We start from the raw sequence: 18,699 nt of genomic DNA, 5'->3' as shown, positions 1-18,699 counted from the left end.
GAAGTAAAACTCTGTCCAGAGGAAGAAGGGAAACCCCTGTTTTCGGTCAGATTATTTTTAAATCTACCTTTTATCTCGGGCCCTGGCAGCACTGATGCACCCATCCTGTGCCATGGGATGGAGTGGCCTCAAGTTGCAGCAGGGGAGGTTTAGTTTGGGTATTACTAACAATTTCCTCACAGAAAGGGTTCTTAGGTCCTGGAACGAGTTACTCAGGGAAGCAGCAGTGGCGTCCCCGTCCCTGGGAGAGATTTACGAGCCGTGGCGATGTGGTGCCGAGGGACACGATTTAGCGGGTGTAGCTTCGGTAACGCTGGGTTAACGATTGCGCTCGGGTGACCTTAAAACTCTTTTTTTTTTTCCACCCAAAAAGGCGCCCAGCCCCGCTCTCCCCTCATCCCTCCCGCTTCCCGCATGCGCCGCCATTTCCCTCCCCCTCGTGTTCCCGTCCCTGTCCCCTCCCGCGCAGGCCCCGGGCGCGCGCTGTGGGGCGGGGCCACCGCCACGTCCGTCCGTGGGGGTGCCGGGGAAGATGGCGGCCGCCGGTGAGGGGAGAGTCCCGGCCCGCCGCGCTTTCTGCCTCCTCCTGCTCTTCGGCGGGGCCCTGGCAGCCCGCGGAGAGGACCGCGCCGGTGAAAACGGTGAGGGGAGGGCCGGGAGGCGGCGGTCGGACGGACGCAAGGGGCCGGGGGGGTGTGGGGACTGCGGGCGCGGCGCCTCTACCCCGGCGGGCTTTGAGCAGACTCGTCTGGGCCTAAAGGTCTCTGAGGCGGCCGGAATTTCTTGTTAATTATTCTAGTTGGGTGCCTGTTTTTCGTCTCTCTAAAAAATAAGCTTATGTTACTCTGCAAGTTAGTTTCTAGTTGAGTCGGTTTTCTTTTCTCCCACTTCAACCTCGAGCTGTAACATGATAGGAAATACATATTTCGAGTGCGGTGAGTTCCTCTTTGTTTTAGATGGAGTCGGGCAGTGGGAAGTGAGGAGAAAAGGAGTTCTTGAAGGAAATGAAAGAGCTGTTCTGAGCTCCTTTTTGGGGGGTCAGGACATCCCAGCGAGCTCTGGTTGCTGTGCTGCTCACTGCTCTGATATGGGGCTGGAATGAGGGAAGAGGTTCAGGAGGAGACAGGAACCTGTGAGAAATCAAGAGCTTTCAAAATCAAAAATGAAACCCAAGAGCTTTCAAAATCAAAAAATCAAACCCAAGAGCTTCAAATATCACGGCGCAACTTGCTTTCTAAAAAGTAAGATTTTCCCGAAGTGAATTCTAACCCTGCTAGATGGTTTTATGCACAGTGTTTACTAAGAAGGACTGGGCTGGATGGTTCAGTCACAGTGGTTGAACATGAAGATCTATTTCTGAAGCTGAGGCATCTCAGGAGTCCGGGCACTGCATCTGACATCATCCCACAGTGTTGTGTAACTGCAAACACTGCTACCACCGTTTATAATGCCACATAGTTTTGGGTAAATATCGTAAATGAATTGTGGTGGAATTGCTGAACTTGCTGATCCTATTAAAACAACCAATAACTTATTTTAGAAGTAAAAAGAAATTATTCTTTCTCACTCTGAAGCTGAAGCATTTGGTGGTGGGAACTCCTTGCTTGTATGCAAGTACATATATCCTTTAAAACTTCATTCTGTTTGATCAGGGTAGCACTAAGGTCTTCCTGCCTCTTACAACATGCTAATTAACTGTAAATATAAAATTGTTTTGCAGTATATTTGTCTCTATGCACATACTTATCTCCATGTATGCAGTTAGCTGGCTTGACTCCAGAGGGGAGTAAATTCTTACACACTAAACTTGTTCTATACAAGTCAGTGTTGATATGATAATTCAGACTAGTAATTTCTTCAGCAAGAAGTGTGTTAAATGTAAAGCAGTTGACTTCAAACTTTCTAGCAGAGAGTCTCCATGCCTGGTTCATGTGGGATTTGTTGAGTCTTCTCTCTTTTACAGTTGCTTAAAGAGTAATTCATGCTGGAAAAGCATAGCAAGTGAAGAAGGAAAAGTCTGTTGTAACTGAGCCTCTGTAAATACATGTTTCATGAATAACATGATTCAGTGACCCCTGGATAATATTTTACTTATGAGGAATTTGGCACAAGCAGTTGGTTGAATGCTTCCTTTCTAGACTCTGTGACTTTCCAGTGAACCAGGGAGCTTAAATGAAAGTAGTGTTACTTTTTAAAATTAAAAAATGGAAAAATAGTTTTGAGTGCCAAAATACAAGGCAAGTATGGTTCCACTGTTTAAATTATGATGTGCAACTGACAGTCTAAAATGTGTTCTTCATTTTTAAGGTGCTTCCTGATTTGAATCTGGAAGTGATGTGCCCTAAACATGAATAGTTCTCTCTTTGCTGTTTTTTTTAGGATTAAAAAAACATTGGCTATTTATAAACTCCCCCTGTACCTTTATTAAGTTCCCTTTGCATAGAGAAAAGTGTGATGGCTCCTGCATGAGGTTTTCATGCTCACCTTGTTTGTCACATACTCCTAGTGCCTTTTCTTCCACTTTGTATTTTAACCTGTGGCTCAATAATTTCATTTGAATTTGACATAAGGCTGGAAATCTTTTTCCATTTCTACAAATTCAATGGAAGTAAGTGTCTGGGAAGAGATGTTAGGACCTCCTGTCCTGACTGAAGGGGACATCACAGCTTGTTCTCATTTTTCTGCCAGCAGAATGGTGAAAGATTAAAAACTTTTCTACTGCAGGGAAAGCTTTACTGAGAACTTCTTCCTCTGTAGTACTCAGAAGATCCTGTGGGAGAGAGTTTGCTGCTGTAGAAAATAGCAATCACATGTGATTCTACAAGAGGAGAGGACATGGCTCCCAAGTTCCAAGTCTGGAAAATATGCAGGCTGAATTTTTCAGGCACACTTTGGCAATGCTAATGAAGTAAGCATGTGCTTCCAGTCCTACATTCCTCTCTCACTCCAGAGTTCTCTTTTGAAGTTGCTCAAGTACAGGAGTGTGTTTTTCTGTACGTGAATTTTAAAATGTCTGCAGTGTGAAATATACCTTGTTCATCATAAGATTTCTTGTTCATCATAAGATTTCTTGTTCATCATAAGATTTCTTGTCTATAAAGTAAATACTTTGCAATAATTTTCATGTATAGCTGAAGTACCACAAGATAAGGTAGTGCCTTGTGTTTAATATTGCCTGTTTTTCACCCTTTTCTCAGAATCTCCGAAAGTGGAGGTGCTGCAAAGAAATATTTCTTCTAGAAGTGAGAATGAAACACTAAACAGATTCCAAAATTTGACAGGCGACTTGCAGAGTGTAACCCAAACAAAAAATGATGCAAGCCCAACAGAAAAAGAGGCATTGCCAACAACTAAAACCAAACTGATCACACTAAAACCATCTCCAGCAAAAGGGGATTTGCCTCCAGATGAGCTCTCTCGTGCAGTGACTGCTAGTCCTGTATCTCAAACGGATGTTGATGCTTCTGAAGACACTAAAATTGAGGAAGAAGATCTTCTGACAGATTTGAAAGACACACTAAGTAGTTCACCACCCCTCTTAAAAGAAACTCTGGAGTCAGATGGAGGAGATGACTATGTTCCTTATGAAATGACATCAAATTCCAGATACAACCCTGACCTTCTAGAGATGCCAGAAGATGATGACTCTGATGCCATTAGTAATTACAACGAGGAGGTCAAGACCCTTAGTGAGAAGATAAAAGATGTTTCTGTCACAGGGCTGGAAGAAGATGAAGAAGACAGCCACTTCTTTTTCCATCTGGTGGTGGTTGCCTTCTTAGTAGCTGTTGTTTATGTCACCTATCACAATAAGAGGAAGGTAAGTGGGCTCTGGAAGGTGGAGAGGAACAGCTTTGGTATTTCAAATGCTGTTGAATTGCTTGTAAACCTTTTTTAATATGAGGAGAATGAGATCTTTGACCACTTTGTCTTCCTGTGATAGTGAGGTGCAGATCGTTCCTGTTGGTTTTATCAGTGCCATGAACGTGAGCCCAAATTAAACATTTTAGATAAGAAAATAAATTAATTGATTGCATCAGTAATCAGTTCAGTTATGGACACTGCCAGTTTACAACTTAAGTTCTATAAATGAGACCTAAGCCAAGCTGAGTGAAGGTGGTTGATTAATTTCATTTCTGCCCAGGATTATAAACAGCAGATTAAGTAACCAGACCCAGCAGAGATGCATGCACAAATCTGCAATTAAATCATAGGTTTTTTTCAGGTATGCAGAAAATTTAGTGCTCATCCTGGGAGTGTACTCTTTTGGTTGAGGATTTGGGGCACTCCAAAAAGGACAAAGCTAAAAAAACCCTCCAGAACTTCTGCCTTACAGTGCAGTGGCATATCAGGAATGTGAATTTCTAAGTCTGCATAGGAAAGAAATATTGCAGACTCTGTTGCATTTAAAAATTCAAACTTGAGGAAAGTTTTAATGGGTGATAAAAATGCCTTGTCTTTGGTATCTATGGGAGATAATCCTTGTATCATTTGGGTATTTGAAAAGCTGCTTGTACTACTTTTTAGCACTTAGGAATAATTTTGAAGACAGAAAATATACTACTGCTTTAAGTACCTAGGTAGTGACACGTATTTGTGTGAGACAACAGCCAAATTGGTCCAGGGTCTCCTTTTTCTTCCTCTGTGCCCTCTTACATTGTCTCATTTCTCCTTTTACCAGCATTGGTGTCCCATCTAGTAAAGTGGATTTTTAGATGAAGCTGGTAAGAAACAAGGCTAAATAGGGTGAAGATAATAGACATTTAAAAGTCTGATCACTTGAGTGCTCTGATTTATCATATCTCCTTTTTAACTGCTCTGCTGATACTGCTGAGGGGGCACTGAGCTGTAATGCAGGAACAGTTTATCAAATTACACCATTCTGCTTCTGCTGCCTTTGCTTCAGCACCAGTAATACAATTATATTTAGAGAAGGGTGAAATGCCAGAATAGCTAAGATGAATCAACTAGCAAAATGTCACCCTCTGGGGAAAGCTTAAGAGTCTGCATATGCAATACAGCTGAAACCACACAAATTCTGAAAGTTACTGGTTGAATGTTGGTTTTGCCAAACTGCAACTGAGTGGCTTGATGGCAGGGACAGTCTGGAGATGACTGACCACTCGTGCTGTGTTTTATAGCCACAGAAACCCCACTGCCCAAGTGGGACCCAGGGGCAGAACTGTGACATCAGTAGAACTGTTAAGATCTGTCACAACCAACACATTTCTCTGTAGCATCATCTCAACTGGCTGCTTTTTTTTTTCCAGATCTTCTTACTGGTGCAGAGCCGCAGGTGGAGGGATGGGTTGTGCTCTAGGACAGTGGAATATCATCGCTTGGATCAGAATGTTCATGAGGCAATGCCCTCCCTGAAAATCACCAATGATTATGTCTTCTGAAAGCACTGAGACTGGAGTTTGCTGAACTTACCACTCTTCACCTGCCTAGTCATGTATTGAGATTCAGGTATCCTAAATAGGCTGCTTGTACTGGAATGAGAGGTGCTCTCTTGGACCTGGATGTTTTGGAGATGAAATCTCATGCAAGATCAAGAGCATGAAACATCTGTTTGTTACTTTGGTCACGTTTTATATCAACTCTGAAGATGCAGAGTTAAACAGTTAGTGCTTTTTCCATTCATTAAGCATCAGCCCTCCTGTCTGGAGCAGTCTTATTAGCAGCAATACAAGAAATAAGCATAAAATATTTTAGGTCTAATAAGTGAGTGACTTCAGCATCACTAAATCAAATTAATAATCTCTTTGCTAATCACTTATATGGCTCATAAATCTCACTGTATTGCAAACTTAAAATAGAAATCCTGTTTTTCTATGCTTAAATCCTGATGCTGCAAATCCTTCATCTTGTTTTTTTTCCCATTCTGTTTTCTTGTTTCATAACTTGGTCCCATTGTAGCTAGCATGGCAATTTCATAATTTCAGTATGTGTTAATGCAGTAAAGAATTTAAAAATAATTACAAGGAAACCATTTGATTTCAGAAGTTATGTAGCATATATTTCTTTGAAATATTCAAGATCTGTGTGAAGGTGTGCAGCTTCTTGACTCTCCAGTTTTTTTCTCTAATGGTATTTCTGACCATTTAATTATCTGTGTAATTAATGAATGGAAAATAAGCCTTGTTGCATCATCTTACTGAAATACAGAGAGCTGACAGGCTTTCAGTGCATTGAAGCTTTCTGTTGAATTTTAAAATGGTTGGGAAACAGTTCTGTGGTTTGTTCTGTTACAGATGGGAGAGGCCTGAGAATGTAAGAATAATTAATTTTGTTGTTATCCTGACCAGGTAACAGGCAGATGAAGGTAATTAATGGTGTCTGAGGCTGCCCAAGTGTGGGCAGCACACTCTGATTTTTGACAAACATTTAAGCATTAGTGTAAATCAAGTTACTGGTACAGTAGTTTTGGTTTGGTTTTTTTTTACCTTGTATTTTGTACTTTCATTATTTATGTTTTCATGAGTTGTAAAATATAAAAACTTTTAGTTTTCTGTACATTCTGTTTGTGATTTAGTTTTCAAACTGATAAATATGTAAATAATGGTGGATCAGAAGCCCATAATTGATGACTTGGCATTCAAGTAGTTCTGTAACTTTTGGAAAAAAAAAACAGCTTTACAGCTGTTGGCATGAGGAGTCTGAAGGCATGATACTATCTTAATGAATGAAGTGCTAAAAATTCTAAATCCTACTGTTAAATCAGTTCTTTTCATCACCACAAGAAGTAAAGCACAAACAAAACATCCCAAAACTATTTTCTTGCAGCAGTTTTTATTGTATTTGGACTTGTATCACTTAATATTTTGAATAAGGTTTTTAAAATAAACAACAATTACAAGCTTGTGTTTCTTTATCTTTACTGTTTCACTGCTTTTCTACAGTACAGCAAGATAAAGACCTTGCTTATGCTTGGGTTTGGACAGCCAGTTCAGAACCATCTTTTTGTTACTGATTAAATTCACTGTTTTAGAGGCTGTCTGGAGTGTTTTTTTATGCATCTGTAGCAAGGCTTGAATGAATCTTCTAAGCTGTAGGAATTAACATGGTCTTTAACAAGTAATTTTTCCTTATGTTGGGCAATTTAATAACATGTGGAGGATAATTGAAGCTCTGACCTGAATGTACCCACATTAAAGCACCATCACTGCTGTGGGTAAAATCCACAGGGAAAGCTCACTCTGCAAAGCTCCTTCAGGATTTTAAAACCTTGGAGTTGGGAAAGTTTATCTTTTTGCACCCAAGAAGTTCAGTAGCTTTCTCCTCCAGTCAGATTCACAGAGGACACTTGTGCTACTTTTGGCTTGGTACCACATGCCTGACACAGAACCTGAAGGAGGTACTGAAGTGCCTGACTTCACCCAAATACTGTAATACATTAAAAGTTCCACTTAAAATGTCATCATCATTTAAGTGCATCCAGTGAATTAGGCCATCAAGGCAACTGTTATATTTTCAGCCACTTGACTTACTGCAGTAGCTAGAATACTGTTAAAAGGGTGTAAAAAAAATTATCATTGACCTAAATTAGTAGAAAATAAGGCATTTTTTTTGTTGATTTCTGGCATTTGTAGATGTAGTCTCATATTCCACCTTGGATGTCTTCCAAAGCTGTTGAAGCACAGTTGGAGTGGCTAAATCAAACCAATATAAAGTTTTTTTCTTCATGGCTTTCTAATCAAATAACCTTGTCCTCTGTGTATGTTAATGGGGGAAAAGCTTGGGGTTCCCTGCCCTGCCTCCAATTGTTTGTCCTTCTGAAAACACCATCTGTAGGGAAACAAACTGGTTGACTTTCCAGCTTTTCAGCTGTCCCTCCCAACAAACCCACTCCTTTAGAACCCTGGAACTTTTGCTGGAGGAGGAATGCTCCCAGCTACTAGCAGGATTGCTTTTTGTCAGATAGTTTGCAGTTTATTTGGCATTTCAAAGTGCTCTTCTGTTTAGCTGTGCTGTGGCAATGCATGTCCCACAGATTTAGTATTCAGGAGGTGCAGCTCACAGTATTTAGGCCTAATGGACTGCAACTTGCTCTGGCTGTTGTGCAAATGTTCCTGAATTCTCTTCTGAAACCTCCATTTAGCTGCCTGCTCTGAAGATAGCCTGGCATGAGGTGTCCTTGGAGGACAGAGTTGCACCTTGAGCCTTTTGCTGTGGTAGTCACATCAGTACTGAAATCTTCTGAGTTAGGTGACTGGTGTTTGAGGGTATAAAATCCTAGTACTGAAATCTTTTGAGTTAGGTAACTGGTGTTTGAGGGTATAAAATCCCAGTACTGAAATCTTTTGAGTTAGGTAACTGGTGTTTGAGGGTATAAAATCCCAGTACTGAAATCTTCTGAGTTAGGTGACTGGTGTTTGAGGGTATAAAATCCCAGTACTGAAATCTTCTGAGTTAGGTAACTGGTGTTTAAGGGCATAAAATCCCAGTACTGAAATCTTTTGAGTTAGGTGACTGGTGTTTGAGGGTATAAAATCCCAGTACTGAAATCTTTTGAGTTAGGTAACTGGTGTTTGAGGGCAAAAAATCCCAGTACTGAAATCTGAGTTAGGTAACTGGTGTTTGAGGGCATAAAATCCCAGTACTGAAATCTTTTGAGTTAGGTAACTGGTGTTTGAGGGTATAAAATCCCAGTACTGAAATCTTTTGAGTTAGGTAACTGGTGTTTGAGGGCAAAAAATCCCAGTACTGAAATCTTCTGAGTTAGGTAACTGGTGTTTGAGGGCATAAAATCCCAGTACTGAAATCTTCTGAGTTAGGTAACTGGTGTTTGAGGGTATAAAATCCCAGTACTGAAATCTTTTGAGTTAGGTAACTGGTGTTTGAGGGCAAAAAATCCCAGTACTGAAATCTGAGTTAGGTAACTGGTGTTTGAGGGCATAAAATCCCAGTACTGAAATCTTCTGAGTTAGGTGACTGGTGTTTGAGGGTATAAAATCCCAGTACTGAAATCTTCTGAGTTAGGTGACTGGTGTTTGAGGGTATAAAATCACAGCTCACACGTGTCTTCTCTAGCAGCTTTGCCTCACTCCAAGTGCTTCAAGCACTTGGGATGAGCAGTTATTCCTTTCTTGCTTTAGTTGTTGTGCCCGTCCTCTTCATATCACAAGTAAGAGAAATTTCTTTTAAATATTTATGCAAACCTATTCTTCAATAAGGCTCTTTTCTCATGGTTCTAAGGACAGCTTATTGGAATGTTTTGAAATTCACAGGGAATTAACATGAAATTGAAATCCTTGAAGTTCTTAAGCAGTGGATTTCATTTGGGGAATTGTCTGAACACATTCTCTTAAATAAACCAGTGTATTTTAAGTACTTGGGGTGAATTTTGCCCTGTAATGTTGGCAGTGATTGTAACAAGCTGCCCCAAGAGGTAAGTTTGGTCATACCAAAGGAGAAAGTGTAGATTCACCTATGCAAATTAATTTAGATAATGATGTTTCTGGGATATCACTGTTCTTAAAACCTGGCCACTGATCTGCTCCAGCCCTCAGCTAATAAATAATGCCTGGGTGATGCAGAGGCTGCAGCACCAGTTTGGGTGTTTGCACCCTGAAAAGGTGACTGCTAAATAACCAGTTGGTTACCAGAGGCATCCTGCCAGCCAGACCCTGACCCGTGCCAGGGACTTGCTCCCCTTCACCTGGAGCCAGATAATCCTGGAAACAAATCCAGGAACTGGTGTGGGATCCCCTTTGCCCTGGCCACCTTGCAACTGCTGAATGGCTTCTCCAGCACCACCTGATGCTGCACCCTTGTTCAGAGGGGTGATTTAAAATGCACAGAATGACTTTGACACCTTTTTTTTTCCCTCCAGTGAAATTATTCATTCGTTCACGATTGCCCTTGGATTGTTGGCTGAGCAGGGGAGGTGCCTCACCAAATCTGGGGAGTTGTTTCCTAATGGTACCAATAAAAAGAGAAAGGTTTCTCATGACCCAGTTTTCCAGGGCTCCAGCAACACCAGGAGAGGGGAGCATGTGTCATCCATTGGGTGCTAAAAGAGCCATTTGCTGATGAGGTAATCAGGGTTGAACTACTGTTTTTTAATTTCTTTAATTGAATTTGCTCCTGTAAAATGAAGAGCAGGCAATCAAAAGTTCATAAAGTGCTGAAATCAAATAGAGGGAAAAGCAAGCAGATTTTTGTCACATCTCGCCAACAAGAAATGTCTTGATGAATTTCTTTGCTGAAGAAAGGAAACTTACTCACATTAAGGTGAATTATGACTTCCATCATTATTCTGTTAAAAGGAATAAAATATTCCTGGAGAGCTTGCTGATTAAACTTCTCCAGATGAAAGTTGAAGCTCTATTTATGTAGGTTGTCTTTAGGGGCTGGGTTTTATGAAATGAGGAAAGAAATAATGAATGGGATGGGAGAGTTTAAACAAATGATACATTTCTTTTTTACTATCCAGGAAATCAGGTAGTTTAAAATATTTATAGTTTAATTTTCATTTAGCACCAGTGTATATTATTCAGCTAAGTCAACTGTCCTTGGCTGCTGCTCAGCTGTGGGTGGGTTGAACAGAGAAAGGTTTATCAGGGGGGTTTGGGTAATGGGGAATTAATTTGCAACGTGGAGATGAAAAACGTTGATAGCTCTTAAATAAATTCAAAAGATACAAAAATAATAGGGAATTTCCTTGGCTCTATCACAGACTATTATTAATATTAGAAGGAGAAGGGGGATGCTTTTAACAGCTCTAACTTGGAAAGCCTTTGTTTCTGAATAGAGAGGATCACAGCTGCAGGTCAAGGTGGACAAAACAGGTTTGGGGTTTTCCAAGTCCTGGCTGATGAGCCACGGTGAGTGAGACTTGGTGACAGCCAAAAAGAAAAAGAACTCTGCCTGGCAGCTGGTGTTCAGTTTCCCACCGAAATCTCGAGGCTGGGGGTGGAGTGCTGAGCTTGTTCTGGAAGGGGAGGAGCAGAAGAAAGAAGCTGAAAGTCACCTGGGGAGTGGTGGGATGGTCCTGGGGTCCTTAGGATGCCTCCTAAGAGGAGGTTCTTGCTTCTCACCACACCATCCTCCTCACTTCGGAAGGTAAGCAAGTTCCTAAGTTTGCAAAACAATTCCTCTTTCGTTTTCACTGATCCTGAGTTGTTTTTCAGTCGTTTTGGGGTACTGAGCTGTCTTACTGTGCAGCCAGAGCTGCACAGAGGGCAAGCAAAGGGAAGGTTTAGGATGGAGATGGGCACATTTCCCTTTGGTAGCAGCAAACTTAATGTGGTTTCTTTTAAAGCTGTTAATAATCTATCTTGCAAACCAAGCCCAAACAAGAATCTTTTACCTAATAGGCTCTGGGCTAGTGACTGCTTGCTGCAGCTTCAGCATGATGTTTTTTTTTTTTTTTTTTTCCCCTGGCCTGAGCATTTGAGGTTGCCTTTGTTTGGGATAGGTTTTTTTGTAGTTGTTTTCTTGGAGAGAAGTCCCTGAGCAGTCTGGCTGGGGGAGCAGGGGGAGGTGCTGCCCCTCTGCAGTGATGCTGTGTGCATGGGCCCCTGAGCACCTGTTTGGCTGAGCAGTTCCCCCTCTCCTGTCCTAAATCCAAACTGAAGTTGCATTTTGGGCTCCTACAAGGCTGAGCAGCTTTATGGGAGTGCTAAATCCTCGGGTAAGGTTGATAGAGCAGTAATCTTCAAGGCCATATATTCCAGCCAGCACAAAGCTGCAGAACTAGTGACATCATTCTTACAACTTTTCCAATCAAGTATCCTTTAAGGAGCATTCCCTACACATTTTTTTGTTAAACTTTCCTGTTACAGAGCATATGAGTGTCCTCACTGTAATAAAAACTGGTTGATATCAGAACTTCTCAGCTTCACTGTTTCCAGTATATCTAATTAGAATGGGAGGAATGACATATTTTCTTTAATTGGTCCTTAAATCATTATCAAATCATTTAGCACTCTACCTAAATTCATTTTTAATTACAAGGTCTATTGCCTTGTTAAATTATTAACACTGAAAATCACTAATCTTGGCAATTTCCTACCTTTATTAAAATGAAAATATGAAGGTCATGTTATCCTTAGTGAGGTGTGGTCAGTGGGGCTTTATTAAAGATTAAGTGAAAACAGATTTAATAACTTTCTGTAAACAACATTGAAATGGCTGTGATTCAGCTGGTAAAGGAAGCTGGTAGGGTTAAGGTGTAAAGTTCAGAGATGTGCAAAGGATGATGAAATATTTCCAATTCAGAGGGGACTTCTGGCATTTGGTAATTGTGAAGCTGATGTTTATTATCCTCTACCTCTGCAAGGTGCTGGGATTAAGTTCCATGTTTTCCTTAGCCCCTTATATTGCCTTTCAGCTCCCAGTGTCAAAAGATGAGGTGTGATGCCTGAGTGAGGGCCTTTGTGTTTATTTACCTATTTATTAGTCATTTTTATTTATTAGTAATTTTTATTATATTAGTCATTTATTATATTAGTCATTTTTATTATATTAGTCATTTTATTTATCAGAGGGGAAGGTGGTTATGGTCTCCACTGTTCCCCTTCTGCAAGTAGGGACAGGGAATAAAACTTTCACAAGTCTCTACTGAGAAAACAAGCCAGGATGACTCACTTTACCTTTTAAGCTTCACTCATTCTTGCTTTTAATAATTCTATTAAGCTTCCAGATTAAATTGTAACAGGGTGACTGTTCTTGAGCTGCAAATCACTGGGGCAGGGAACAGCTAATTATCTTTGTAAAGGCTCAAAGTGTTTTCCACATGTAACAAATGTCTTTCCAGCATTAGCTGACAAATTCTACCAGTTAATCTGAAATAGGTTTTAATTTCTAATGCATGTTGACTGTGAATCCCACCAGCTGGAATGCCAGATGTTCAGAAAAGGGGAATTATATTCCACTTTGTTCAGGGAGGGAGAGGAGGTGGAAGTGGAATGGCATAATGCAGAAATTAAACAACAAGCAGTGATGTCCCATATTTTATGGGCAAAATTCTCTGCATTTGAACAGTATTGGGGTGGTTTGAGAGGCAACCTTCTCTTGGGCTCCTTGTTATTAAGTTTAGCTTAATTTAGGATGTGTAACCTCATCCAGAGGTGGCTGCAGTGCTCCAACACGTAGTGGTTTGGTGACTCTGGGGGAGGTGGCAGCATCTGAAGTGTTTTGGTTTTTTTTCCTGTGGCTGTATAGTTTGTGACAAGGTGATTTGATGGTGGTCAGCTTTGACCAAAAAGCTTGGTGCAGGTTCAGCATCAGGAATGACTGATTTTAAGGGCCTGGGACTTTCAGGTAGGTCCTTCCAGAGAGTAAGTAAGGTGTAAATATTCGAGTTCCAATCTCATGCTGGCTCTGAGTAAGTGATGGAAAGCCCTGGAGCAGCTGTGTACACTGCATGCTCCAAATGCTCCTGGCTGAAGCTCTTTTCCACCATTCCTTTAGGTGCTGTGTTGACAGCCTGAGCCTCAAAAACAAGGTTCAGCTTTCCCCAGCCCTTGGTCTGCCTTGGGACTGCTTTGCAGAAGGAGCTTATTTTTAAAAGAAAGCCAGGACAAAGGATTGGGTGCTGGCTTTGTCTCCCCAGCCTCACAAAACCCCTCCACTCATCCCCTCTCATTTCAGCATGAATATCAGGGCTATCAGAGTCCAAACAAGAAATGTGCTGCTGCCAGGCAGGTGGTGGCTGTGAGAACAAGAAGATCCTGCTGATTTCCATGGCACTTGCCCGGAGCATTGCCTCCTCCCTGCCTGCTTCTCCACTGGTGGCTGAGCAGATAAAACATTAAATCAAAGTTGTATTTATGGAAAGAATTCAGTGGGGAGGCAAGGAAGCTGTTTTAACTGGCAACCAAGGTTACCTTGTTGGTGCTGTGAAACAGTCATTGCTGAGGATGACTTTAATACCCAGAAGAAAAACAATCATCGGTTTAGATATTAAAAGAATTTCCTTTTCCTTGCTTGTCTGGATGCCTCCCTGCTTCCAGAGGAGCAGCCAGCAGGGGGGAGTGTGGCTGCACCATGCAAAGCAGCCTTGCAGGCAGCAAAAAAGCTGGAGAAGAGCAAAATAAGTTCAGAATGAGCCTTGGGATCCCTTCAAACCAAAGCTGACAAGGAGAGCCAGGCGGTGGGGATGCTGTGAAGGCTTTTGCTTTCAGCTGCTCAGCTGGGGAGCAAGGAGAGAGAAGGCCTTGGATGGGGCTTGGAGCATCCTGGTCTAGTGGGAGGTGTCCCAGGTTGGAACCAGGTGATCTTTAAAGGTCCCTTCTAACCCAAACCACTCTATGACATAAAGCTGTAACCTCATCGTGTGCCTGCTCCAGTGGACTCTGGTTGCCCCCACGGGTGCTGGATCTGCCCCATCACGGTGCTGGGGTGCTCCAGCTCCATCAGCCAAGCCCTGGTGGTAAGGACAAGGGGAATTGGGGTGCTGACCCATAGCACATCCTCCCAATTCCTGTCCCAAGGTGACAGAGATGCTGAGGAGTATTTCCCTGCTCTGCAGTTTAATTTAAAAAGCCCTCAAGAACTGGAGTTTTTTCCTCTGAGTTCTTGCAGTGCATTCCCAGACCTGTATATTTTTTTTTTCTTTCTGTGGGTCTCTAACATGAGCTCACATAACATATGCCAATCCATCAGAGCTGTAATAATATGTTTATATGAATAAAAATAATCTCTACTCTTCTGGGGTTTAGCAAAATAACATCCAACTTTGAGATCATCTCTAACCCTGGGAAAAATGACTCGGTTTCCTCAACTGAACATCTATTTCTATTACTGTGCCAGAGGAAAACATTGGAAAACAAAGACACTAATCTCCCTAAATGTTACTGTGTGGTACCGTGAATGTGAAAAAAGAAAAAATGTGGCTAATTATGGGATTATAATATGATGAATTCTACCTGACAGCTTCCAGCCTTTTCCAGAGCAATATACAAACGATTGCTACGTGCTTGAGTAAATACATATTTAGAAATACATCACCAAAAGCCTAGCTAATAGATTAATTACTTGTGTGCTGCTAATGTCCATTTCTTTGTTGAGCTTGGTGTCTGAAAAGTGGTTGTTTTAAATAGTTTGCTTGCCTAGTTACTTGTTTAGCCATTTCTCCTTCCCATTTCACACGTGCAGCCATCACATGGGAATTGCTAATGCCTGTGGAGCTGCAATGTTGGGCAAAAATGTGTCTTAGAAGAGGTGGGAGAGACTCAGAACAGGGAAGAAACATTTTTCCCTTTAAGATAGGCATAAAAAGTCCCCAGCTAAGAACTGCTTGGTCTCAGGAGGTCTCCAGTGAAGTTTTCCTTCCCTCTCCAATGCTGAGAGGCAGTGGCCACTGCCAAAATGCCTCCAGAATTGTCCATCCTCTGCAGTAGCCATGTGTCATCCTTTCTTCAAGTCTTGAGGTGCTCAGTCTAGGTCCTCCAATGGCTCTTGAGCCATCAAAGGCCATTTGAACCCTTCTGAAAGCTGGAGCAGATGCACAGATGATGCTTTATTCAGTGTATGAGAGCTGAGAGCAAGGGAGGGTCTCCCATCTCCTGTCCTCACTTCAGGGGGTTGGGCTAAATCTTTGAAAGTCCCTTCTAACCCAGATTAGTCTGTGGTTCTGTGATTTCTAAGCCAGTTGTATTCTTCCCCAGCCCTAGGATTACCCAGCTCAATCATTCTGAGCCTTAGTTTGCTGCTCAGAACTCCACAGTGAGGAAGGCTTTCAAATAAAGTAGCTGCTTCTGCTCTTTCAGGACAAGATTATCTTGAAATATTTACTCTCAAGGTGTTGATGGAACCAGCATGTTCACATCAAAATGTCAGACTGACACCTTGCTTTCCAAATAACCCCTTGCTCTTCAGCTACTTAAAAGCTTTTCCAAACATATTGTCCTGTCTCTGAGGGTTGTTTCATTTCTGGTCTGCTAAAGACAGTCTTTCTGCTTTGGGGTGAGAATATTTGACTGTCACAATTTCTTCTGTTTGGTGAGTGGGATATTTACAGATTTTTTTATCCAAGCATTTACTGTTTGTTGTGAAAATCACTGGACAGCTAGAGGTCTTTGCCACAAAAATGATGTATGTGATGTATAGCCTATCACCAAAGCCAAACACTCAAATATTTTCCTCTATTCTAGGGAAGCTGCAAAAATAGGTAATAGAAACTGTAACTGGAAAGGATTCAAGTCATACTTTAGAGCTTGCACAGTAACTTGACTTCCCTTTTTAAAGCAGATTAACACTTTCTAAATAAAGAGAACGATGAAAACTCTGGAGAAAGGCAGTATTTGTGGGGATAAATTATGCACGTGTGATGTGTCAGTTCATTAACAGCACGGTGCAACAGGTATTTTATTTGATGCCAGACTGAAAGATGAGGCTTCCCTTGTCTTTACCACTGAGCCTTCTTTAACAGCAGGGTCTGACCCCCTGGCATGGTCCTGGGGCTGGGACCACAGCCCCATCCTGGCAGCACTTTGCCTTCAGGGGGTTATTTCCAACTTCTCTGCCTAATGACAGCCAGCTGGGTTTGGGCAGGCTGTCAGGTACCTCCAGCTACTTACAATAACCCAGCGATGGAATTGCAAGATGCCTACAATCTGTTTGTAATCTCCTCTGCAGCATCACCACCTGCATCCCGTGGCTAAAAGACATAAACTCTTCCTTCTGTGCCGAATGGTGAGAGCTTTCCCCAGGCTCAAATGCCAAGGGAATGTTTTGAGGTTTGCAAACGCTGTAAAGGCTTTTGTTTGTGTGTTTTCTTCTTTGCATTGTCTCCAATTTTTTTTTTTTTTTTTTTTTTTTTTTTTTTTTTTTTCAAGAATGCAGCTTCTGCCACCCCCCCTTTCCCTTTCCTTTTGGCTTGCTTCTTCTCTTGCCAGGTTGAAAAGCTCAGCTCAAGGATTTACAGACCCTGGGAGACCCTGGGTTAGGGCTGACTCAAAGGCCCTGGAGCAGCTGAGATGCTTTGCAGCAAAACTGTGTGTGTGACACCCGACTTACTCTGTGTTACAGCAGGGGTTGAGGGGCTGTTAAATTAGGTAGATGCTTTCCAGTCCACACAGGTGTCTTCTTCTCTGGCTGGAACAAAATCTGAATGTGAGGTAGGGAGCTGGTACGAGCTAGGAATACATTTATTACCCAGTGATAGCCAGGGGAGCTGTAGAGTGTGCGTGCAATAAAAACGTAGATGTCTTCCAACTGTGTTGGCAAAACGCTTGATTTGGGCAAGATTTATCATCACAAATCCTCTCTGCTGGAGGTGGGCTTCCAAATGCTGTTGCTGCATCCCAGGCTGTCTCTTGAAGAGCAGCAGTGGGGCCAAACTTGTTACAGGCTGCACGAGAGCTGAACCTCCACAGGGCCCTGTGCCTTTCCTTTGCAGTCCTAAAATAAATGATTTTATTACAGCCCTGTCTGAGGGCTCAGAGCTGGGAGGTGCTCAACATGCTTTCACATTATTAAACAAACTAAAAAGAAGCTGATATAACACTGCATCTCTGTGACTTAGGCAATTTAGAACGTGCAAACCATTCCTGCCTGGCTCTGACTATGATCTTTGTGTGGCAATTTGTATTTTGGGGTGGCTGCTGCTGCTGAGTTGTACCCAAGCAGCTGAGTCTGAAAAGGAAATTGTTGCTTCTGTGGCAGCATTGTTTACAAGGCACAGCACATTCCTTGTCTAGAAGATCATCCTTGCTGTGACTAATTAGCACGGCATGCTTAATTGCTTTGTGCAATTGAGGGTGGAGTTCCATTTACCTCCAGTTGGAGGGGGGGGGGATCTGGGGGAACCCCCCCCCTGTATGGAGGAAGAGCAGCTCCATGGGGCTGTGCTGAACCTTTGGGTGGTGGCAGAAGAGCTGGAGCAGGTTGGTAATTATTTCCTTTAAAAATTGTAATTATTTCCTTTAAAAACACTCCCCCAGCTGAGTGGTCAGAATATTTAATGAGTTGCAAGGCGTGATAGCTGTCAGTCACATGTTGCCTCAGATTTGGAGTTTAAAGGGCAGAGTTCTTCCTGCAGCCTTATTATTAAAGGGAATTACCAGTACAGTTGGCTCAGATCTCTCTAAGAAGCAAGATTACAGATGGGTAATGTTCCCATGGAAAGCCAAATGCTTTAATCATATCCCAGCATGGAGTAATAGAGTTTTGAAAGCCACGCTACCAGAAAACTTAACAAAACCCAGGTGTTAGAGAGATCCTTGTATATTAGCAAGCACTCAAGGGAGCTTTTAAATGGTTGAATTTGTCACGGGGCTCTGGAGCCCCAGCACCAGGTCCTCGTGGCTGTCTTGAATGTGTTTGACAAGGATGGAGATGGCTGCAGAGCTTCGTGGGGCAACGAGGAATTAAATCCTGGGAGGATCTTCCTTTGACTTAATGCTTTGTAAAAATAACTAAAATCTTGTGTTGCTGTTGCAGCCCAAGCTCGTGGCTTGCTAGAATAGCCAGAAAGATTGTGCATGGAGCTTCTTCAAAGGGGAAGTCCTGGGGCTGCAGGCAGGGGTGATGCTTGCTGGTGTTTCTGGTGCCTTCATCTGCAGCTCTGCTCCAAGAGTAGGTGTGAGATGGCAGGATCTGATCAAAGTTCCTGCCTCACTGCTCCCAACAATGTTTTTATCAGCTGCTTTCCCAACCTGGCTCTGTATGGAGTGGTACCACAGAAATCCCAGCTGTGCCTGCTGATACTCTTAAACCTGTAAAAAGCTCCTTAGTTGGTAACATGAT

General features: G+C 42.2%; 1 protein-coding gene and 1 long non-coding RNA gene across 3 annotated transcripts; one reads left to right on the top strand and one right to left on the bottom strand.

The window, feature by feature from the left end:
* Positions 1-483: 483 nt before the first annotated feature.
* On the top strand, positions 484-6,859 carry C15H5orf15 (chromosome 15 C5orf15 homolog). 2 transcript variants are annotated; one of them, XM_071758507.1, is made up of 3 exons: positions 484-632; positions 3,198-3,820; positions 5,271-6,859. In XM_071758507.1, exons 1-3 carry the CDS (start codon positions 533-535, stop codon positions 5,400-5,402), a joined length of 855 nt encoding a protein of 284 aa, XP_071614608.1. In that variant the 5' UTR covers positions 484-532; the 3' UTR covers positions 5,403-6,859. The 2 variants fall into 2 exon arrangements, with proteins under 2 accessions (XP_071614608.1, XP_071614607.1); XM_071758506.1 differs by having other exon boundaries at positions 495-641.
* LOC139802890 (uncharacterized) lies at positions 4,536-5,209 on the bottom strand. The gene is made up of 2 exons (XR_011728810.1): positions 5,050-5,209; positions 4,536-4,737 (listed from the first exon to the last, which is right to left on the bottom strand). It is a non-coding gene; the product is annotated as an uncharacterized lncRNA (long non-coding RNA).
* Positions 6,860-18,699: the final 11,840 nt, after the last annotated feature.

Source organism: Heliangelus exortis, chromosome 15 (assembly GCF_036169615.1).
Source record: "Heliangelus exortis chromosome 15, bHelExo1.hap1, whole genome shotgun sequence".
Classification (NCBI taxonomy): domain Eukaryota; kingdom Metazoa; phylum Chordata; class Aves; order Apodiformes; family Trochilidae; genus Heliangelus; species Heliangelus exortis.
This window is presented reverse-complemented; position numbering and strand designations above follow the sequence as displayed.